This window comes from Sinocyclocheilus anshuiensis, unplaced genomic scaffold, assembly GCF_001515605.1.
Source record: "Sinocyclocheilus anshuiensis isolate Anshui unplaced genomic scaffold, SAMN03320099.WGS_v1.1 scaffold1162, whole genome shotgun sequence".
Classification (NCBI taxonomy): Eukaryota; Metazoa; Chordata; class Actinopteri; order Cypriniformes; family Cyprinidae; genus Sinocyclocheilus; species Sinocyclocheilus anshuiensis.
Genome location: NW_015540875.1, coordinates 991559 through 1016059, shown reverse-complemented (window position 1 = coordinate 1016059; position 24501 = coordinate 991559). Strand labels below are relative to the sequence as shown.

General features: G+C 34.7%; 2 protein-coding genes across 2 annotated transcripts; one reads left to right on the top strand and one right to left on the bottom strand.

Annotated features, from left to right (window-relative positions):
• Positions 1 to 185: 185 nt before the first annotated feature.
• LOC107688199 (electron transfer flavoprotein subunit beta-like) lies at positions 186 to 9213 on the bottom strand. Its single transcript, XM_016485801.1, has 7 exons — positions 9117 to 9213; positions 5895 to 6053; positions 4291 to 4449; positions 4137 to 4199; positions 3737 to 3895; positions 2281 to 2493; positions 186 to 680 (listed from the first exon to the last, which is right to left on the bottom strand). The coding sequence occupies exons 1-6, from the start codon at positions 9168 to 9170 to the stop codon at positions 2323 to 2325; spliced, it is 765 nt and encodes a 254-aa protein (XP_016341287.1). The 5' UTR covers positions 9171 to 9213; the 3' UTR covers positions 186 to 680; positions 2281 to 2322.
• A 3728-nt stretch (positions 9214 to 12941) lies between these two features.
• On the top strand, positions 12942 to 24088 carry LOC107688254 (upstream stimulatory factor 2-like). The gene is made up of 9 exons (XM_016485879.1): positions 12942 to 12992; positions 14194 to 14280; positions 14537 to 14657; positions 16028 to 16115; positions 17219 to 17257; positions 19622 to 19680; positions 19914 to 20008; positions 20126 to 20254; positions 22968 to 24088. Exons 1-9 carry the CDS (start codon positions 12942 to 12944, stop codon positions 23055 to 23057), a joined length of 759 nt encoding a protein of 252 aa, XP_016341365.1. The 3' UTR covers positions 23058 to 24088.
• The last annotated feature ends 413 nt before the right edge of the window (positions 24089 to 24501 follow it).

The following is a 24501-nucleotide window of genomic DNA, read 5'->3' as shown; positions in this document are numbered from 1 at the left end:
TTACAACAGAATTGATCTTCTCTGTTGGAAATGGGATAGCGAAAAGTATTTTAACATTGCAAACATGACCCTGCAGCTTTTAAGAGGGGAAAAACAACATCAAGATAAAAAAATAAAAAAAACCCATTGCACAGATCACCCACCCCCCCCAAAAATATTAATGAGGCTACAAAAAAACAATAATATGCATATGAAAAAGACAACTTTTTATTGTCATCAAATGATACTGTACAATCAGGACTCATTCAGAGGCGCTTGTGGTAACGTGATTTACTCTTGTTACGCTGAGAGACACTGTCCTGTTAAAACGTTAAACAACATAACTAAACTACACTGATAACAGCTTTTTAATTACACAATAAATGACAGGAATCACAGAAAAGGCCCGTTCAGTTTTGATTTTGAGTGAATGTATCAATGAAACAAACTTAATGGCTTATTAGTGCATTCAAAACGTTCCCTACAATATCGATGTACTTTGTCTTGAAATGCACTGAAAAACTGGTGAGGCCTCGTGGGGACGGATGGCTGCTGATGGAGCAGTGTCTCTCAGCATCCACATGAACATCCACAGAGGAGCAGGTACTACATGATCTACATGGGTCTGGTCTGGATCTGTGACGGGGCCGAACCAGACTTTACTGGCCTCAAAGTTTGCTCCATCACCAGTGATGAAAGACCTAGAGAAGAAAACAAGACAGAAGAATATGTGAATTATAGATCTCTGAATCTTAAAAAGAAAATGCTGCTCATATGCAAAAAAAGGCATAGTATTACATAATTTATTAAATATATATTGCGCAGTTTAAAAATATCAAAACAAAAAAAATCTGTAAAATATTAAAACTTCCCATCACTTACAGTTTTTTCACAAAATAAGAATTAATTTTTTTCAAATTATATATATATATGTATCAGCTTTAATGCACTTAAAAGCAGTCAAATGTAGTAAACTGTAACATTTTAATGACAAAGTAGTTTTCAAAATGTGTTATTTAATTTACAATCTGCAAAGGAGTGGAAAAAGTGGAAATCAGGATTAGGCATACAATAATTCATGCATGTGAAAATGGGCTGAGAACTGAACAAACAGTTCAGGAATCATGTCTTTTCACCTGATTAAGTGATAATACAATATATATTACTAAGAAGTAGAACTACGTGATATTTTTATTAATGGTAATTTTATTTAATCCAATAGGGGGCGGCGTTTTGCATATTACCATATTGGCCCGAATATAAGTGAAAGTGAAAGTGAAAGTGACGTGACATGTGGCCAAGTATGGTGACCCATACTAGGAATTAGTGCTCTGCATTTAACCCATCCTAAGTGCACACACACAGCAGTGAACACACACCCGGAGCAGTGGGCAGCCATTTATGCTGCGGCGCCCGGGGAGCAGTTGGGGGTTCGGAGCCTTGCTCAAGGGCACCTCAGTCGTGGTATTGAAGGTGGAAGAGAGCGCTGTACATTCACTCCCCCCCACCTACAATCCCTGCCGGACTTGAGACTCTAACTCGCAACCTTTGGGTTACGAGTCCGACTCTCTAACCACCCCCTTTTTCCAGATGTACCTTTTGGAAAAAGGCTTTTTAAAAACCAAATCTTGTTTATTCTCAGTAAAACACATTTTGTCTTCAATTCATCATATTGCATATTTTTCCTATTTTTATTTGTGTTTTGAAAGTATGGTAAAAACTGGTAAAATGCATCAACAATCACATTTAAAAAATATACACTTTTTGATATACCATTAAAAAAAACAAAAAACAGGTAGCCCATCTGAATTAGGACATTTAGGTTATCCATCTAATAGTAGCCTACCAAAATCTTATTAACAGTAGAAGTTAAATCTTACTGTAGTCTTCAAATCTGGGTACTGTCTTACGTTTTAAAATCACAAAGGGAGTTTGGTCCCATCAGGCTAACGTGACAGTCACGACTCATGCAGCTGTAAGGTTTTCTTATTCTTTTGTTTTTACTCGTGATCTTTACAACAGGCATTACATTACGTATTTCATGGCACACTCGTTTTATGCGTATTTGGTGCCACCTATTGTTGTGGGTGTATTATTGACATGTCAAAGTCTAGACCCTATAAGACGACCGCGTTTTTTCAGATGTATTTCCAAGAAAAAAACATCGTCTTATATTCGTGTCAATACGGTAAATGCAGTATCTTTTTCTAGGCCTCACGTTTTGTTTCATTTCATTTATATGTGCAAATCATTTTTGAGAAATGTCATTGAGTGCATTTAACAATCATATTATATTCTTACCTCCAGTGTTAGTCTGCACCGCCCCTCCAGCATCTGCTTCCTCTAGATTGTTCCAGCCTCTTTCAGTTTTCCCACCAGATCATTGACCGTCTCCACTTTGACTCCAGCTTGTCTCTGAGGAGGTTCATCCACCTTCAGCACCTCCAGCCGTGAGCTCACATCCACTCCCAGATCTGCAGGCTTCACATTCGCGATCTTCTTTTTCTTCGCTTTCTACAGGGGCACAAAAATGCTTAAACATGCCTTATTGTTTTCCCTGCTGTCCACTTATGTTGGTCAAGGTTTCTTCATGAAAAGCAGCTGCAGTTTAGTATTATAAGACGTTTTTTCCTTCAAAATTTAAATAATGCTTTCATTAAATAGTGATCCCACGGTAAAAGTGCCAGTAAAATGAATACAATCCACCAATGAACAACTAAAACATCTTACAGTTCACATCACAGACTTGTCATTGACAAATTTACATACCCTAGCGGTAAAAAGTTCGAATAATTACATTTTTTAAATGTTTTTGAAAGTAGTCTCTTCTGCTCACCAGAAAACAGTAAAGTCAGTAATATTGTGAAATATTATCATTATTCCAAATGAAATGTTTTCTTGTGATGCAGAGCTGAATTTTCAGCATCATTACTCCAGTCTTCAGTGTCACATGATCTTTGAGAAATAATTCTAATATGCTGATTGTGCTCAATTTTTATTGGTGCTCAATTATTAATGTTGGTTCTTATTATTATCACTTAATACTTTTGTGGAAACTATGACAATTTTTACAGGATACTTTGATGAATAGAAAGTTAAGCAGCATTTATTTGAAATATATATTTTTTAGTAACACTATAAACGACTTCACCGGCACTTTTGATTCATTTAATGTATCCTTGCTGAATACAAATATTTAGTAAAAAAAAAAAAGATTATACCACAAACATTTGAATGATACGGTTTCACAGTTTCCACAAAAGTGAAGCAAAAACTGATAATGATAATGTCTCTTGAGCAGCAAATCAGCATATCAGGATGATTTCTGAAGGATCATGTGACACTGAAGACTGGAGTAATTATGCTAAAAATTCAACTTTGCATCACTGTAATAAATTATATTTTACAATATATTGAAATACAAAACAGTTATTTTAAATTGTAATAATAATCTACAATATTACTGTTTTTACAGTATTGTTAATCAAATAAATGCAGCCTTGTTGAGCAGAAAATACTTCTTTTGAAAACATTAAGAAAAAAAAACTTAATTTTGTACAAACTTTTTACTGGTAGTGTATTTACACAATGAAACTGGCCGATGTTTTTATCCAATGCGACTTTATGTATATTGCATTAAAGCTATACATTTGATCAGTTCATGCATTCCATGGGAATCAAACTCATGACCTCAGAGTCGCTAGTGCAAAAAAATGTACTGTAATCATTGGCGATGTGCAGTGTGGCATTACAGTACCATGATGTTGGGCAGTGTGGCGTATCTGGGAGTGTTGAGACGGAGGTCAGCGGTCACCACGGCTGGCAATTTGATCTTAATGGTCTCCAAACCACCATCAACTTCTCTCACAACCTTCAGCTTGTCTGCTTCTATGTTCACCTCAGATGCAAAGGTTCCCTAAAAACAGATAAAACAATAACCCATTAATAGTTTAATTTGGGAGGCACTATCCCTAACTCAGCCAACAAACAGAAGTGACATAACAGGCAGCGAAAACATCAATTTAGACGCCATTTCAACATCTTCTGAAGAACTCTGCCCATGCAAAAAAAATGCTAGGGTGCTCAAATCCATAGTAATAGTGATGCTTTTCTTCTCAAGCATCACTACATATACTGATGGGAAGAAGATGTCTGACCTGCGGCCAGTCCAGCAACGCTGCTGTCATCTGTCCAGTTTGATTGCAGTCATCATCTATGGCCTACATGAGAAATATTACCACAATATCATGAAACCCATTGATGAATATTCAGTGATTTGCTATCATTGTGGCATAATAAACAATCAGCTACCTGTTTACCCAGAATGATCAGATCGGCTTGCTCTTTCTTAGCGAGAGCAGCCAAAATCTTGGAGACCTGCAGGGGACCAAGCGTCTCGTAGTCCTTTCCGGACACTTCCACGTGTATGCCACGGTCCGCACCCATGGCCAGAGCCGTCCGGATCGTCTCCTACAACACAGATATTACTTTAAGGATGCTGATTAATGATTAACAGCCATTTAATAATACAGAGTGTCTATTTACACTAAGTGCAAATAGCCGCCTTGTTGGCAGAGGCTACTTACACTAACTCCGCCCACCAACGTGTGATTGGACTAGTCAACATTACAAAAGACGGCTGCCAAACATCAGCTCCAGTGGCGTAGATGGTAAAGCGCATGCTGTAGTGTTTTTGACGGGCTCGAACCAGCCTTTTGCCGAACTTTTTTTCCCTCCCTTTTCAAATCTCATATCACATTGGAAAGGAAAATAATCAAAAAGTTGAAAATAAAGTATCGGGTAGGGTGTAGGGATGGCTTTATTGTCCCAATAAGGTGGCATTCATTTAATCATTTGAATTAAAAATGATAATTTACACTCAATATGTTATTATCGCATACTGTTTTATAATGTACTACAATACTGAGGTGCAGATAATTGCCACTATTTGCATTAAGTAGTATAAATAGCAGAAAATCCTGCTATTTTAACATGGTGTAAATAGAACCTATAGCTATTTGCACTTAGTGTAAATAGCACACCGCTAAAAAATACAGCTATTTTCACTTAGTGTAAATAGCATCTATCGCTAAGAAAATATGCTATTTTCACTTAGTGTAAATAGCATTTAATTGCAAATAGCCTCTGCCTAATACTATTTCCTCACAGAGTAAATGAACAAAGACATAAAACTGTTTACTGTTGAACAAGCTGCCATTTTAGTTCTTTTTATACGACATCACAATAGTCAAGTTGGAGATTTCTTTATTTATAATAATTTTTAAATATTTTTGAAATAAATCTCTTCTTATCGCCAAGGCTGCATTTATTTGATCACAAAATATGGTAAATATAAAAACAGCAATACTGTGAAATATTATCACAATTTAAAATAACGGTTTTCTATTTGAATACATGTTAAACTGTAATTTATTCCTGCGATGCTCAGCTGAATTTTCAGCATCATTACTCCAGTCTTCAGTGTCACATGATCCTTCAGAAATTATTCTAATATGCTGATTTGCTGCTCAAAAAATATTTCTTGTTATTATCAATGTTGAAAACAGTTGTGCCGCTTCATATTTTTGTGGAAACTGATACATTTCTGATGAACAAATGAATAGAAGAACAGCATTTACATATCCAATTAATATACTATCTACTGTAGATATTTATTATTAATAATTAAAGATCTTGTATTTTTCATATAGCCTACATGTGAATGAGACATCTCCTAGACAGTTTTCCATTTACCATGCCTTCATCATTTATTTTTTTACAATGACTAATTTCCCTCAGTTTTGGCATCTTTTCAATCACAACCAACAACTTTAGTTAAGTGTCCCTCACCAAAAAAGTTAAAAGTTAGCATCATTCACCAAGAAGAATCATCAGCAAACTTGAGTATTTCTTACCTGAACCTGCTGAGGACCACAGCTGACGGCCACGACCTCCTTAACAAGCTTCTTCTCCTTGAGTTTGACGGCCTCCTCCACCGCAATCTCACAGAAAGGGTTCATCGAATGCTTGACGCCGTCTGTAACCACTCCTGTGTGGTCAGGCTTGACTCGGATCTGAGGTAGACAGAGACAATAGAGATGGTGCTGAAACTTCAAGAACATGGAGAAAAGATGCATCACATGACTTTTCATTCTTACACCGTGTCTACACCGGACCAGTGTTGCCAAACCCCTCCCTCAGAAAATCTCTAGAACCACCCGAAAATAGTTCTATCCTACACAATTACTCGCTAACAAAGGTTATTCGTCCAATTCAATGCATATTGTACGCATTTTTTATTTATTATTTTTTTAAATTAACAAAATCACTCGTAAATAAAACACACCTTAGTATCGATATTTTTTGTTTGAGTATCGATACTTTCGATACTCGCGTCAGTATCGATATATCGATACTTTGGATCGATACGCCCATCCCTAGTGAGCGGTCACGGGCCTACGGCAGGGTGTGTGTGGCCAAGTAAAAAATAAAAAATCTCCAAAAAATCGCTAGTTTTATTTAAATATAGCTAAAATAGCTCCTTGTCGCAAAAAATTAAAAAAAGTCACAGCTACAATGAGAAAGTAGCTAAATTTGGCGACAAAATCCCCTAATTGGCAACACTGCACCGGACGCGAGCGGCGCGGCGCGACAAATTCCCGACAGTAAACTGCTGCTGCATTCTATGACGTACTGACACAAATTTCAAATGATTTTCAACGGTCGCTTTGTCGCATCCAGTGTAGACAGACTTTAGCTGTTGCGGCGCGGTGCGACCTGTTTTTATAATAACTGACAACGTGCCGTTGAATTACAGAAAGAAAGAAAAAAACAAGGTACCGTCACGAAGTTCTTGTTTGGCAAAATTAATATAAGCTATTCTATCTTAAGACAAGTTAAGTTAGAACAAGTTAAAAAAAAACATCTTTATTGTATTTCTACGGGCAGAGGAGGATAGCCAAACCAAAAAGAAACAAAGAAAACACAATGTAACATTCATGAAACCGTACTCAATGGAATGCACACATGTGACTGGGGCTAGTGCCATCTAGTGGTCGCTGATTTTCTCAGGCTCAGCTGCGCGTGGATCGCGAGCTGTGTGTGTGTGGATTGGGCAAGGCTAAAAGGGCTGAAAGAAAGTCTCAAAATTCAAATGAATCAAATAGAATCACCTGATCCACAAATGCACATTTTAATCGCTACATGCACAAATTATGATACTTTAATACAAACTGTAACATTTGTATTCACAAATATGTCTCTTTTTGAACAAAATGCTGCACATTAATGTAATTCTTAACTTTGCAGACACCAGTTGAAAAGCATTTGTTTCAGTGTAGTGACGCACGTTTGCGAATTTTTCAAATCGTGTACACGTTAATGAATTGCACTGGGCCTTGTTCGTTGGTAGTTGTGTGTGGGGGGGACGTGAAATGCTGTAAACTGCGAAAATGAAGTCTCAAAATCCAAATGAACCGAACAAGATCGACTCGAACTAGACGTCAATTAATGCACTCGTGTCACCTGATCCACATATGCACAGATTCCTTTTTGCATGAGCAATTTATGATATATTAATGCAGAACAGAACATCTTTATTTGCAAACATGTCTGTATTTGTACAAATCGCTGCACAATCATTTAATCCTGAATTCCACAGACTCAAATTGAAAGGTATTTGTTTGTGGTTAGTAAGATACATGTATAAAATGTATGCAGTACATGGATAATTGTGCGTGCATCTATGAATCATTTTGAGTCTAATTTCATCCCATAGTTTAGCCTCAGATGACCTGCGCATACTATGCCAAGGGTGGCATGGAGGACACAGACTGATTATGATACCACGAAGGCCATTTCATAACCCATGGCATGCAGACAACACAGACTGATCCGTCTGTAACCCAACAGCTGATATTAGCAGTACTGAGGCCACATACTCCAAGATCAATATCCCTATAGAGTTACTTTCTGGATCATAACTGAATCAGCTCAAGAGGTTTCATCACCTTAAATCACAAGCACATCTACACTGAACATATCCAGCTCACTGGAATGTGTTAGAAACGGCTTTGAAGAGATCATAATGAGATAGATTTGGGATATTTGACATGGTATTGATAGCCAGCCTGATCAATATGACCTGACAATCAATGAATTACAACATAGTAACTCATCTGTTATCGGATTACTTAATAATGGCCAAAACAGAAGCGCACAAGACCAAAGCAGCAAATGAGTATTTGGGTCACATGTTCATTCATTGTTAGATGACAAATGCAGTGCAATTAATTCTTAACAAAATATCAAATGCTCTAAAACGGCAACTTGCATGATCTTATAATTAATATTTACAACTATTTTTTGTTATAGGAGCTTTTTTTTTAACTTCAGTTTATTGAATAATTTACATAAAAGGCTTGATCAAATAATGATAAATATAGTTGAAGATCTGCATATATAAACAGAAATATTTAATATGAAAATATGAGAAACCAACTTGTCTCAACCACGACATTTCTAAGTGCTGTTGCTGCTTGTCATCATTTAATACATCTAAAAATGATGACAGCATGCCATTTTCTCGCATAATAAATATAAATCTGAACATGTAGTCATGCACATATATAAAATTGCTTAATGCAATTACATATATACTATAAGACAATAGAAGGAACAAGCAATATTAGCAATGTAAACTTTAATGCTAAGTGTGAAAACAATCAGAAACACGTTATTTTAGTATTTCCTGCTATGTCATATTAAAAGATGCCTTTACATTTCATTTTTTAACATTATCAAATGTATTATGTCACAGAACAGAACTGTAGCACAACCCACATTCATATGCATGTTTATAAAACTACAACTGAACACAGCTCATTATTATTAAGATTGCACGGCCATAATTGTACGGAGTTTGGATCGAATTCATCAGATATGATTATGAATTAAAACTACAATAATAACAACACTGACCTTCATCAAACAATCCAGTTTACGTTACATGTCTAACCTCATTCAGCAGAACAGCTGGCCTACAGTCAGCTCTTTACTATCTAAAACAGGGCAACTCCGTGTTTATTCATAATTAAAAGCATCTGTATGTGTTTATTGAAAGGTTATCTGTTGTATACCTTGACAGCATAATCAATGACCCGTTTAACTCCGACCAGAACCCGGGCGCTCATCGTGACTCTTCCTCTGTCTCTGATGGATCAACTAACTTCAGCCGGAGCGGTATTGGTGTGACACCATGTGGGGGCGGGGTTTAAAGAACGCCCCTTCTGTGAGCCAATAGAATTGCTCAGATCAGAGAGCTGTCAATCAAAAGCTGAGAACTGGCCAATCAGTTACACCGAACGTTCTTGCGCTCCAGCGCTCTGACTGAAACGGACTTAAAAGTCGTTCCTATGTAAGTAGGTTAAAGGTCGTGTGGCTGTTGTGACTGAACGCAGGGCTGACAGCATATCTGGACCTCACTACAATTAAATTAAATTATTACAGCATGTGATGAGAGAAATTAAGTTTCTGAGACTTCGAATCAACCGGATATAATCGCAAAATGATTCAGTGAAGCGCTCGAAACAGCACATTAAGGGCACCTGCTGGTCACAATGAAAAACTCCACTCAAAAGTACCCAGTTCACTTATTTTTTATGTAAAATAAAGAGTTAGAAGTCTTGTGTAATAATAAATATTACACAATTTAATATTACACTTAAAGTTGCTCCAAGTTTTGTGGCAAACATACATGTATATCTGCCTATTTTAGTTACCGTAAGATAAATCCTTTGAAATATAATTTTATCAGAAGATTATTTGTAGTCTTATTAGTTTGGATGGATTTTTAACCATATATTTAGCCTTAAAATGTGACTTCATAGATTCGTTTTTCAGAAAATAATATTTATATAATATTTAATATGTATTATTATTATTAATAATAATTTTTAAATACAATGCTGTATATTTCCACACTCCAGTTCAGTTGGTGGCAGTAATGCAGCATAAGCTGGTTTACCATTAAACCTCAGATGAAGAAAAAGTTTGTCACGTGACTGGAGTGTTTGGTCCCTTGAGTCAGAGCACTGATGGATCAGCTGGAGCTCAACTCACACTCTACAGTCAGACTCGGGTAATGCATTACACTTCCAGCAGCTCAGGGCTCGGGCAATGCAAATTACTGCAGAAAGTCATGAGAAAGCGGTCATGCATGCAGGACTACGGTGACGGAGAAGTACAAAACAAATCACAATTCTGAAAACAAAAGAACAAATTACAAACGCAAATGCAAGTCTAAAAAACAAAATAACAATTCAGAAAGCACAACAACAATTCAGAAAACATTATAACAAGTCGGTTTGTCTGATTTGTTGTTGTGTTTTCTGACTTGTTAATTTGTTTTCGGATTTGTCGTTGTGTTTTCTGACATGTTATAATGTTTTCTGAATTGTTGTTGTGTTTTCTGAATTGTTATTTTGTTTTTTAGACTTGCATTTGCGTTTGTAATTTGTTCTTTTGTTTTCAGAATTGTGATTTGTTTTGCACTTCTCGACCACCGTACAGGACGATTGTGTAATATGCACTGTAAGTTTGTGAATGCACGGAATGAAAAAAAAAAATGTTGATAATGCAATTTGATTGTGGAAACATTGTGCATCTTCTCCAGTTGGGGATACATACTAAACTGTTACTGGTCCTCAAAATTGTTTTGTATATTTTAGAGACCAACATCTGCTGAAAACTTATACAAAGTTATTGTAAAAAAAAGTTTTAAATGTAATTATCGCACTTTTATGTGTCGCAGGAACAAGAAGATATAATTGATCTAAAACTTATTTTAAACACTCTTTTTGCAATTTTTATTATTATATGTTATATACTATACATTATGTCGTATTAATTAAAAGACTTTTAGATTACTTATGAGTCCTGTTTTTCCCGGGATTCTCCCGTATTTTACCATTCTATCCCGCTATCATCCCGTTTAAATATTTTCCCGTATTTCTCCCGTATTTGAATCTTTCTATAAAAAAAAATCCCACTTGGGCGTATTTTATATGTTTGCTACACTCTAAAAAAAAAAGGTTCTTAACCCATTTGTCCCCTCAACTTGGCAACCTACAGCCCAGTGATGCTATCGATGTGTGTGCAGGGAGTACCGCGGGAAAAAAACGATGATCACTGTTAGAAATGGGGGGAGAAGACTCAGGTGGTGCTCCAGTGAAAAAAACTAAATATACATGTAAATGTATATTTACATGTATAATGAGATATAGCTTACACTTCAAAAGGCTATTTAATTGATTAAATATGAGCGCTGCAAGTTTCAAAGTCAGGTGCTGCGCTGCTTTGTTTACTGCGGTTACCGGGGAAATGGCTATATTCCTGGCAAAAAGCGCCACCTGCTGGCAGAGAATAAATTTGCATTTTTCAATAAGCCCTTCTGCTCTTTTACACCAAAGCCAAAAACGACCCTTATTTTTACGCAGAAAACAGGCAGTTGTAAATGTGAACTGGTGGATCGACAAGAAGATAATGAATTATAAAACTTATTTAATTAAAAAAAAAAAATATATATATTATACACTAATATATATTTATGTTACTAAACGAATATAATTGTTTGATAATAATTGTTAAAATGAATATAATATAATATAATATAAAAATTGTTACTTTTGACTCCACCCCCCATTCAGTTTGTCTCTCATGAAATCTGTCAAGAAGCTGTGTGATCTTACTACAAAATCCCCCCAATATATATTTCACATAAAGAAAACTAAGCCTATTTTTAGGACAATTCATTTCTTTTCATTAGTGTAAAAAAGTATTGCATTGTCTTTAATTTATGCTGATTTAAAATAATAATAGAAACAATATTTTTTTTACTGTAATCTAGTGAGAATCACCATTGAGAATAATTGGAAATAAAAAAAAACCTCAAAAGTAAAACATCCAGATGCATTATGTTAATGAAAAAATGTAAGAAAAAAGGGAAATTAGGGGAAATGTACTTAATTGTCATGAAAATAATGTCACAATGAAAATAATAAATAAATAATGCTCCTATAAATAAGATTTATTGTCTTTATGCATATCAAATGTTTTTATTTTGTGTGGTGATATATGACTGGGGAATGTTTTCTTGAGTTTTACCCATTTGCAGTCATGTGATTCTAATCTCTGGCTGGGATTGGCACTGGGCCTGTGTCACATGTCAGTCAGGCGGCGCGTCACATGACAGATGATTGGGGGTGCTGTTAAGGGGTATTAACAAATACGTATTCTGTTAGTGAACAACTGTGTCATTCAAACCTTTAAAGTAGATCATGCACAGCTCTCTGCATCGCAGGAATGATGGATGAATGGAGAATTCAGTCAGGAGACACTGGAAATAAATTTCCCATGAACACTTTATAGGGAATTGCAGCTGTTTTCTCTAAACATCAGGTTCTGTAGCTGACAAAAAAACAGCAGAAGCTCTTGTTTTTATGATTATTTTCCTGTAGGGGTGTCACCATACCTTAATCACGTCACATTATTCACAAATTTCAGCTGAAGTATCATGACCACATGCTGTTTGGATGCTTGTTCCTTGTATTCGGGGCTGAATGTGATGGCTATTTTGATGTTGTGTTACTCCTTTACAGTTTAATAGTGTTAAAGTCATAGAAAAACATGTAAAGATCTGGAAAGTACTACATTGCAGGTCCAAGGTTTGGAATAATTATGATTTTTTTAATGTTTTTTTTTTTTGTATTGTGAAATATTATTATAATTTAAAATAACTACTAACTCTTTGCACATTTGTGGGTGGAATATGTTTGCGCTCTATAATAGAGTATTATAAAGCAGAGCAATAGGAGTGTCATATATTATTAGATGCTGAGTGCACACAGAACAGCCCCGGGCGTCTCTCCGTTCGGCTCCGGTGAGAATACCTGGGGATTTGTCTAATGCAAGTGTGCTTTTACCTGCGGATGGGATTATCTCTGCTGCCGCTGCAGGTGAGTGGATTCAGGTAGATCCATTATGCTTTCTGTCAGCGACTGAGACTTTTATTGGATGGGAAGGTTTGGCGCTTGTGTCCTACTGTGAGACAAAAGTTCGGTACAGGTAAGGAATAATAGATTCCCTTATATTAATTTAATTTATGGGCCTTTCTGTACATATGCATACAGTATATAAAATGATTAAAAGGCTACATTTATTTAAAGATACAGTAAAAACAATAATATTGTGAAATAGTATTACCATTTAAATGAACTGTTTTCTATTTGAATATATTGTAAAATATCATTTATTCCTGTGATGCAAAGCTGTAGTTTCAGCATCATTACTCCAGTCTTCAGTGTCACATGATCCGTCAGAAATAATTCTGATATGCTGATTTGCTGCTCAAGAAACATTTCTGATTGTTATCAATGTTGAAATCATGTTTTTATTTCATATTTTTATTGAAAACGTGCTACACTTCCATTCAAACTTTGGAGTAATTAAGTTTAAAAAAGAAAAGAAAAAGAAAGTAATACATTTCTTCAGCAAGGATTGATCAATAAATTGGTCAAAAGTGACAGTAAAGACATTTATTGTTACAAAAGATTTCATTAAATGATGTTCATTAAACTTTCTATTCATCAAAGAATCCTTAAAAACATGTATCATATTTCCACAAAAATATTAAGCAGCAAAAACTGTTTTCAGCACTGATAATAATAAGAACCACTATTAATAATTGAGCACCAATAACAATTGATAATAACTGAGCAGCAAATCAGCATATTAGAATGATTTCTGAAAGATCATGCGACGCTGAGGACTGGAGTAATGATGCTGAAAATTCAACTTTGCATCAAAGGAATAAATTTAATTTTAACATATATTCACATAGAAGACAGTTATTTTAAATTGTAAAAGTATTTCACAATTTTGCTGTTTTTACTGTATTTTTGATCAAATAAATTCAGCCTTGGTGAGCAGAAGAGGCTTCTTTCAAAAACACTGAAATTCTTAAGCGTTCCAAACTTTTGACTGCTAGTGTTTTTTCAAGATCTGAAAAAGTTCTGGAAATGGTGCTATACATATTGTTCAACAATAATTTGAAAAAGAATCAATATTGGATTATTCACATGAAAAGCACAATTAATCTGAAAAATCAATATTTTAACCAACCCTAGTAATGAAAGTCTGTGTCTTTGTCCTCCTCAGGTGACAGACCAGCGACTGCAGAGTAGAGGTGAAGTCAGAGGGCCGGTTAATGTGGTCTCTGCATCCAACCTCACTAAATCCCAGCAGGTATGGAATCAACATATGGCATCACTATGGCAACCAGCTCGGTCCCTGCATCAGCACCACTTTTACTTCCCATCCCATTCACTTATACTTATTCATTATGTTGTGATGTTCCACAAATCTCATTCAACGCGCAGCAGAACATGACAACATGTCAGAGCAGAAGATGAACATTATACAAACTCAACTCTAACTAAATAGCCAGATGTTCCGCGTTTGTTTGTGGGTTGTAAAATGTTTCACGCCTGTTCTCTCCCAGACAGTAATTCAAAACTCTTTCAGTAATGAAGACAGTCCTGCTGGAGAAGATACTGGAGAGAAGACAGCCACGGCCATGTCCATGCAGACAGCAGCTGACCCTACACTCACACAAACAGCAGGTACGTATTAGTTTTATAGAGGTTTATAGAATCACATGCAACATGCTTCAATAGATTGAGAGGTTGTCCTTTACAGTGCTTTCACCTTGGTTAAATTAAGTTCTTAAAAACCACACAAAACAGAGTAATGGTTCTTGCATCAAATAATGCATTCATTAGTTTAGTTTTAGATGGTTTACAGTTTCAAAAGCATGTGTTTATCTGCATTTCACAATGATTTCAAATGCAGCTCACGCTTTTCAGTATCCATTTGATGAGGTCAGTGTTTACTTATTGTGAATAATCAGATTTTATAATTTAATTACAAATGAAAGGTGCTTGATCTCATTATTGTATCTTTTTTTGGAAATAAATATGTATTTCTTTTTTATTGATTATCCCAAAGTAGTTATATTTTATATATGTAATAATGTAAACACACACACACACACACACACACACACACACATATATATATATATACAGTTGAAGTCAAAAGTTTACACACTCCTTGCAGAATCTGCAAAATGTTAATTATTTTACCAAAATAAGAGGGATCATACAAAATGCATGCCATTGTTTATTTAGTACTGAATAAGATATTTCACATAAAAGATGTTTACATATATTCCACAAGAGAAAATAATAGTTGAATTTATAAAAACGACCCCATTCAAAAGTACTCGTAATACTGTGTTGTTAACTGAATGATCCACAGCTGTGTTTTTTTGTTTAGTGATAGTTGTTCATGAGTCCCTTGTTTATCCTGAACAGTTAAACTGCCTGCTGTTCTTCAGAAAAATCCTTCAGGTCCCACAAATTCTTTGGCTTTCCAGCATTTTTGTGTATTTGAACCTTTTCCAAAAAGTGACTGTATGAATTTGAGATCCATCTTTTCACACTGAGGACAACTGAGGGACTCGTATGCAACTATTACAGAAGTTTCAAACGCTCACTGATGCTCCAGAAGGAAAAACCATGCATTAAGAGCCGGGGGGTGAAAACCTTTGAACAGAATGAAGATGTGGACATTTTTCTTATTTTGCCTAAATATCATATTTTTTTAATTTAGTACTGCCCTTCAAAAGCTACAGAAGATACTTAAATGTTTCCCAGAAGACAAAATAAGGCTCTTAATGCATCATTTTTATATATGTATACACACACACACACACACACACACACACACACACACACACACACACACACACACACACAATGTACAATGTAAAATGTATGTATTTATATAAATAATATTTTAGTCATACTAGCCAACTTTGAACTCTCAGTAACTCTCTTATCAGGATAAACATGAGTTCTCCCGGTGGCAGTAAATGTGATTTGAATTTAGTATGTGGAGCAATACAACATCTGTCGTCTCTCTCATTTAGATCAATTCTACGTGATGATGACTCCTTCAGATGTTCTGCATTCTGCCTCTCAGCTGACTTTAGCTCCACGCACACATATGTACACTGTGTGAGTACAAAAAAAACTGCATTTACAGCATGCCACAGGTGTTGTCCCTTAAAGCGTAACTTGATTCATCGACTACATTTATTTAAAATTCATTACATTTACACCTTTATTGGTGAAATAATACAGGGTCGGGGGATAGTCTTTTGAATTTGGGATGGGATTTACTCAAGGAGTGATTGTCTGCAGGCTCTTTTGTTGCACCGCTGCATGTTTTCTTTTTGTGCCTTGCTCTCCATTTAACCTTGGGATCCCACTAACACATCGGTGAATCTATGTGAAAACGGGGCTGTTTGTCATGATTCTGTTTCCTGACAGGATCATGTGCTCAAATTCAGTCAGAATTCATGGGAGAGCGTGGTTTGCTGTGCTTCCTTTTGAAGGTGCTCAGCTGTTTTTACACCGCAGAAGCAGAAGTGTGGTGAAAATGTGTGATACTCACACGTTTGTGCGGTTGCAACATCCTTAACCTCCAAAATAAGCTTGGTAGAAATATCTAGCTGAAGAATCACGTGGCAGAGGTGTTTGTTTCAGTCGTTCTTGTTTGATTATTTCCTTCTTTAGGACACAGACCGCTTTTGCAGCTTATGTGACATGAATGGCACAAGAGTCCTAATCTTACTTTCTTCCATTAGAATTCCAAATCCTTCAGGTTATTAGATCCTGGGATAAAAGCCACTATAGTTAGAGAGTGTGGGTTGTGTTCAGAATGGAATATTAATCACTCTGAACTATACTGCAAATTTTTAATTCAGCAGGCATCCAATAATTATCTCAGAAATAATATTTTGAGGTGTGGTCAAATATTGTGTCAAAAATGATGTTTTGTTCTGTTGTTCATCCAAAGTTTGGCACGTTATTTAGGTCTTCCGTGCATACAGAAAATCGCATATTCTGCTCTGTATAAATACTGCATAAATTGCAAGTTGTATACATTCCAATGTATTTCTCAATAGATTTTTCTGTTCATCAGATTTCTATTTCAGCAATGATGGTAACCATCAAAGCAAACTGTTTCTATCCATGTTTAAGCTAAAATGTCATTCATTAGATAATTTTTCATAAGTGTTTTTTGAAATGTCTGAAATATATTTTCCACTCTGCAGAGGTGAACACAATGCACAAGAGCATGACAGTTTTAACTGGTAAGAAGAAATTTTACATCCCATTAACAAAATAAATTCAAATAAACACAAAACTGGCAGGTGTACAGAAAATACAGAGCTGCAAAAGTAATCATTTCCAAACATTTTCAGACACTCAAACATGCCTGTTTTCCATTATTTAGCAGATAATCCAATCCTAAGTACATGCCATTGCTTGAGACAATATTATTATGCCCTGTCCATTCAGGCCTCTCAAACAAAATAAGTTGCAATTCCATTTGCTACCACTGGTGGCGCAGAATTTGCACACTTCACTGTATACTGTGGTTCTTTAGTTTAACACAGTCTTCTATAGAAGTCCGTGCTCACAATTCCGACTTTTTTTCTCATAATTGCGTGATATAAACTCGCAATTGCGAGTTGAAAAGTCATAATTGTGAGATATAAACTAACTCGCAATTCTGAGAAATAAAGTCAGAACTGCGAGATATAAACTCACGATTCTGACTTTTTTTCTCATAATTGCGTGATATAAACTCGCGATTGCGAGTTGAAAAGTCATAATTGTGAGATATAAACTCGCAATTCTGAGAACATATCAGTCTTCCACCCCCCCCTCAAAATTGGACTTTAATTCGCAATTGCGAGAAAAAAAGTTCGAATTGTGAGTTTGTATCACGCAGATAAAAACTCGCAATTCTTACTTTGTAACTCGCAATTGTGAATTTATATCACACAATTCTGTGAAAAAAGTCAGAATTGTGAGATAAAAAGTCGCAATAACCTTTTTTTTTTTTTTTTTTTCAGTGGCGGAAATGGGCTTCCATAGTCTTCTGTGCATTTCAAGTCACGTCTGTATATAGTGCTTTTAATATAAAGAGATGTAGGAATAGACTTCCTGTAGTGTAAATAAAAAACATCTTCAGTTCAAAAACACTTTTTGTTGTTGTGCATTAGCACAGATAAAGCATCTCGCTTCCTTCCTGGCGTTTTGTGAGATGCTTTACCCCGTGTTGTGTGACAGACACGACGTTGCGGAGTCGTGACTTAATTAAAGCGTACCTGAGGGAAGACTCACACGGAGAACAGTTGTGTCATTAGGCTAAAGTCGGACCTCATCGCAGACGGCAGCTGTTTGCAGCGCTGCAATTTATAACCTAATGAACACAGCCGATGCCACGACTCCCCTGAGATCAGACGTGAAGGGCAGAGAGACCTTACGCAGATATCTGCCAGTCCGCACTAATACTAGCTTCAACTTTACAAAGCTGGGACTAAGTTTGTCATACCTGCTAGTGGTTGACCAATATGGGCTTTTTCAATGGCCAGTACCGATATCATAAGTGTAGGGTGGCTGATGGCAGATTTAATGTAAATAGGCCTACATACATGATAAAAGCAAATGAGATCCACACAACATTGCTGAAATTTTTTATGAACACTTACACTGTGAAAAAAAGAAAAGTTGTTTCAACTCAAAAAAGTAAGTGTTCATGCTGCCTCTAAATTTGATGTTTAGTCAGCTTGAAATGTTAAGTTATACTAAGTGACAACTTGGATATTTTAGTTGAGTAAACTTAAAACTGAAAGGCAGCGCAAACAATTTTTTACAGTGTACTTTACACAGTATTGACCTGTAATTTAAGTTTTGTGCAAATAGTTCAAGTAAGACTGACAAGGCTTGTCTCTAGAGTTAAAAGAGTTATACTTTTGTTAATCAGTCCCAAACAAAAAATGAATTTTGTTTATTATTATTATTTTCCAAAGCAGTACATTTTAAATCATAACTTTAGAGATGATACATTTTTAATAAAATTAACTTTACTAAATCGCAGTCTCTATTTTATTTTATTTTATGTAGTGTTTGTTCTTTATTTGTTTTATGTATTTATTTATTTATATATTTATATATTATATATTTTTATTTTTTGTTATATTATTTATTTATTTATTCATCATTTTATTTTATCTTTGTTTAGTTTTCATTCATTCATTCATTCATTCATTCATTCATTCATTCTTTCGTTAGTTGTTTAGTTTGTTGTTTTTTTATTTGAATATATTATATTATGAATATATTATAAAGATAAGATTGCAAGCCTTGTAAAATACTTACATTGAGATTTTAAAACTAAGAAATATATCAAATAATGCATATGCATTTTTTATTCCATTTTATTTTGTTTAGTGTTTGTTCTTTATTTGTGATTTTTGTGTTTTTTTGTTTTGTTTTGAATATTGGAAAGATAAGGTTGCAGATCATTACAGACTAACTAAAGTTGAAAAAGTGAAAAAGCATAATAGGACCCCTTTAAGCCTTTCAAAACACCTTCACTGAGATATAGAAGTGAAGGAATGTATGAAATATGCATATTATTCTATTTTTTCCCATTATTACTTTAGGAAAATGGACAGTCTGCGCACTCCTAGAGACGAGAGGAGAAGAGCACAACATAATGAAGGTCAATTATCATAATCTAGTCTTTACTCTGTAAATGAAAGCAAAGCAACAGGGTCTGGATAACTCTTACTGTGACCACTCCAAAGATATTGATACTGAAGATGACTCTCAGCAGGCACTGATGGAAATCTGCCTGTAGAGGCCAGTAGAGGGTTGATGGACTGAACATGTAGTGCAATTTTGGACAATATGTCCTAGAATTTGCCTCTGATCGTTCTTGTTGTTGATGTGCAGTTGAAAGGCGACGGCGAGACAAAATCAACAACTGGATTGTGGCGCTCTCGAAAATCATCCCAGACTGCAGCATAGACGGCACCAAGACTGGAGCCGCATGATGCTTTATTCCCCTAAATGAAGATCTGACCTCAGTATTGACCTGTTATTTGCAACAGATGCCTTGAAACTGCATCTCTCTCTCAAATGCATTGCGTTTCTCGTTCCTCCAGAGTAAAGGTGGGATCCTGTCAAAGGCGTGTGATTACATTGGCGAGCTGAAGCAACATAACCAGCGGCTGCAGGAGAGTTTGAGAGGAGTGGAGAGAGTGCAGATGGACAATGAGCTGCTCAGACAGCAGGTATGACGCCTTTAACAGCAGCTTAGTGGTTGTTCATCACTGATCTTGTCATGTAATCCCTATTCTTTGCATTGACATATTCATTATTTTAGGCTGAATCAACATTTTCTTAAAGATATCTTTCCTAGGAACCATATTCCTCTTTTTTAAGCCAATTTAAGTTTTTTTTGCATAAAAAACAGCCACACTTACTTTTTTTCCCCCTTTTGATGATCCTTAGAATTCAACAGGCTATTTTTGTTACTGTGCCTTTAAGACTATATGCAAATAACCTTCTGTGATTGGCTGACCTCTTCACATGTGAAGTTCATATTGCTGTTCATCAAAGTGGGCTGAATAGCTGTTAATATGTAAATGTGGATGGGCATATGTTAATGAGCTCATATTAGACATCATAACTATTGTTGTGAATGTTTGATTATATGTTGTGAATAATTTTTTTAAAACAAGCAGGGAAATCCTGTCTGTCCTCCCTGAAATCTAATAACGAACATTTTACTCTCTAGTTAGAGATTTTTAGATAATATTTCAACATTTTATGAAGGGCCTTCAAAGCTTTTTCAGACCAAGGAACCCATGATAGAGAGACGGCGCAGGAACCCCCGGTTACATACAGTATATGTCTGGCCTACATTAGCATGCATATACATGTTTTGACATCAAAGAGCCATTAAAATAAGCATGATTGATTTGCATTACATTTTATTTAATGCATTTTAATGTAATTGGACAGTAAAATGTTTAGCTGACTTTAGCTTTTTAACTTGATCCTACATGTAGGTTGACGTTTACTTATTATATTTTTATTCAATACACATTTTAGTTTGAGATCATAATGAACATTATCAGACCCCTTTTAAAAAATACCAAAGATAATTTTTCTTCCTTTTTGTATTTTTGTTAACCCACAAAATCTAAATATAAACTCCAAAATACTCCAAATATACACACTTATTCAATAATCACACCCATTCATTCAGTATTATTTCACACACAGTTTAATTCTCCGACTCAATCTCTCCTTTGCTAGAAAGCCACAAACGTCACCTATTAGCCTGATGCACTGCACCAGAAGAGGGTGACAAAGAGTGGTAAAAAAAAGATGTAATTTTCTCTAGTTATGCAACTATTTTATTTTATTTGTTTAAATATTTGTATGATTTTATTTTATACTATTTTATTTTTATTTTATACTATTTATACTATTTTTATTTTATACAATTTTGTTTAATTTGATTTTAATTTGTACTTTTATTTTATACTAATGTTTTATTTTTATATTATTGTTTTATACTATTTGATAATTTTAATATAATATCTCCAGTAGCTCATTTTATTTTATTTGCAATATTTGTATCATTTTATTTTATACTATTTAATTATTTTATTTTATTTTAATTTTTTTTAAATATTTGTAATTTTACTCTCTAGTTAGAGATTTTTAGATAATATTTCAACATTTTATGAAGGGCCTTCAAAGCTTTTTCAGACCAAGGAACCCATGATAGAGAGACGGCGCAGGAACCCCCGGTTACATACAGTATATGTCTGGCCTACATTAGCATGCATATACATGTTTTGACATCAAAGAGCCATTAAAATAAGCATGATTGATTTGCATTACATTTTATTTAATGCATTTTAATGTAATTGGACAGTAAAATGTTTAGCTGACTTTAGCTTTTTAACTTGATCCTACATGTAGGTTGACGTTTACTTATTATATTTTTATTCAATACACATTTTAGTTTGAGATCATAATGAACATTATCAGACCCCTTTTAAAAAATACCAAAGAGAATTTTTCTTCCTTTTTGTATTTTTGTTAACCCACAAAATCTAAATATAAACTCCAAAATACTCCAAATATACACACTTATTCAATAATCACACCCATTCATTCAGTATTATTTCACACACAGTTTAATTCTCCGACTCAATCTCTCCTTTGCTAGAAAGCCACAAACGTCACCTATTAGCCTGATGCACTGCACCAGAAGAGGGTGACAAAGAGTGGTAAAAAAAAGATGTAATTTTCTCTAGTTATGCAACTATTTTATTTTATTTGTTTAAATATTTGTATGATTTTATTTTATACTATTTTATTTTTATTTTATACTATTTATATTTTATACAATTTTGTTTCATTTTAATTTGTACTTTTATTTTATACTCATGTTTTATTTTTATATTATTATTTTATACTATTTGATTACTTTAATGTAATATCTCCAGTAACTCATTTTATTTTATTTGTAATATCTGTATTATTTTATTTTATACTATTTAGTTTAATTAAATTTTTTTTTTATTGTTTTATTTTTATTTCATTTTTATTTGTACTGTTTTATTTTATTTAGGTTATATACATTTTTGTTTTATGTTATTATTTAATAGTGTTTTATTATTTTTATGTGATATCTTTAGTGATTTAACTTTTATTTTTATTTTATTTTATTAATACAGCCTTCCTGTAGCTCAGGCAGTAAAGTATGCACTAGCAATGGCACTATTTTTATTTATATATTTAGTTTTATTTATTTATACTATTTTAATTTAATATATACACTTTTATTATATTATTTATTTTATTGTAAAAATGTATGGCTTGAATGCAATGTTGCTTTGCATAAAAGTGTCTGGCAAATGCATAAATGTACATATCTAAAACATCTTCATATTTAATAATCATTTTCTGTGTTGTTGCTTTCAGCTGGAGGAGCTCAAGAGCGAGAACGGCCTTCTGCGAGCGCAGCTGGAGCATCACGGCAGAGACACGATCGCAGACGCCTCGGCACAATGAGTCTCAGACATTCTGGGAAAGAGATTCTGGCCAATCCAGACCACAAAAGGCCCTCAGAGAATGACACAGGACTGCAGTGGGCCGAATGACAGTCCCAGAGACAGCGCTGATGTCTGATACAGTCCGGCTTGCTACCGATGAGGTCAAAGGTCAAGAAGTTTCCATTAGCACCAACACCAGGAGCCCATGACTAGTTATTCTTCCTAACTAACTCCGAACTAAACGGTGGAATATACTGTAGTTAGACAGCTTTCATTATGTGTTTTTAGTTGTCCCCGCTCTATAATACACCCTAGACATTTTCCTTTTGCTTTTCCTAATTTTCCAGCTTTGTTGCTTTCAATTTTGTCTTCATGCTTTACTTGAAGTATTAGTTGTTTGTGCAATGCCTCATTTAATTTAAAATTCTCCCGGAGAAAATCTGCCGCTTTGTGGTGTTTCGAAAGCTCGTTACGGGACGAATGAAGCCGTGATGAAATGTCATTAGCGGTTCCAGTGAAATTTAGTGTTAAAATCGGAACAAAAGCACCTGCGTACGGCTCCCGCTGAAAGAAAGCTCTGATGCAAGAAAATGAGCTCCGTCTGGGATTATTAGCTTCTTATCTCGGATCGCCTTCGGAAGACAGTTCGGAAAGCATCGCCTAATCTAAGAAGCAAATGAGAAAATCTTCACAAAGCCTTGTAGCTAAATGCTGGACATCTCAGAACTGAAGAAACGTTTGTTATTGTGTGTTAGAGGTTTATTCTGTTACCTTAATCTAATCACCAGGTCTAAAACACCTGAAAATGTAATGGCCTGTCTTGGTTGCTAAGCCTATTTGCAATCCTCAAAAGTTACGGTTTTGTTCTTAGTTTACTTGGTAAGTGCCTGAACATTTTGTGCCATATTTATATAAATAGCATTTTGTTCCAGGCTGTTATTTTTCTCCATAATTCAATCATTATTCACTGATTAACCATTGCTCTCAAAATACAGCGGCAAGAGACACGAAAACCAATGAAATTTTCATTTTCAATTTGATTTACAAAGCGACAGGAAAGATTTAATTTTATTTTAATGTTTTAATTTCTTTATTTTTTTATTTTATTTTACTTATTTTTATTTTTATTTTGCTATTTGTTCTTTTCCTCACACATTTAAGAAAATGTGGTATATAGTGTACAAGTTGTTTGGACTCTTCAATTTAATTTAATTTAATTTAATTTTATTTATTTTATTGTATTGTATTTAATTTCATTTTATTTAAAATTAAATGGAATAAAATTTTATAAAATGTTATAAAATTTTATTTAATGTAATTTAATTTAATTTTATTTCATTTCATTTCATTTTATCAGGTCCAAAAGACCTGGGCCCGTATTCACAAAACCTTTAATCTTGCCACTAAAGGGGGTCGCACACTGGACGAGAAGCGCTTCTCGTGCGACCCCCTTTAGGGGGCGG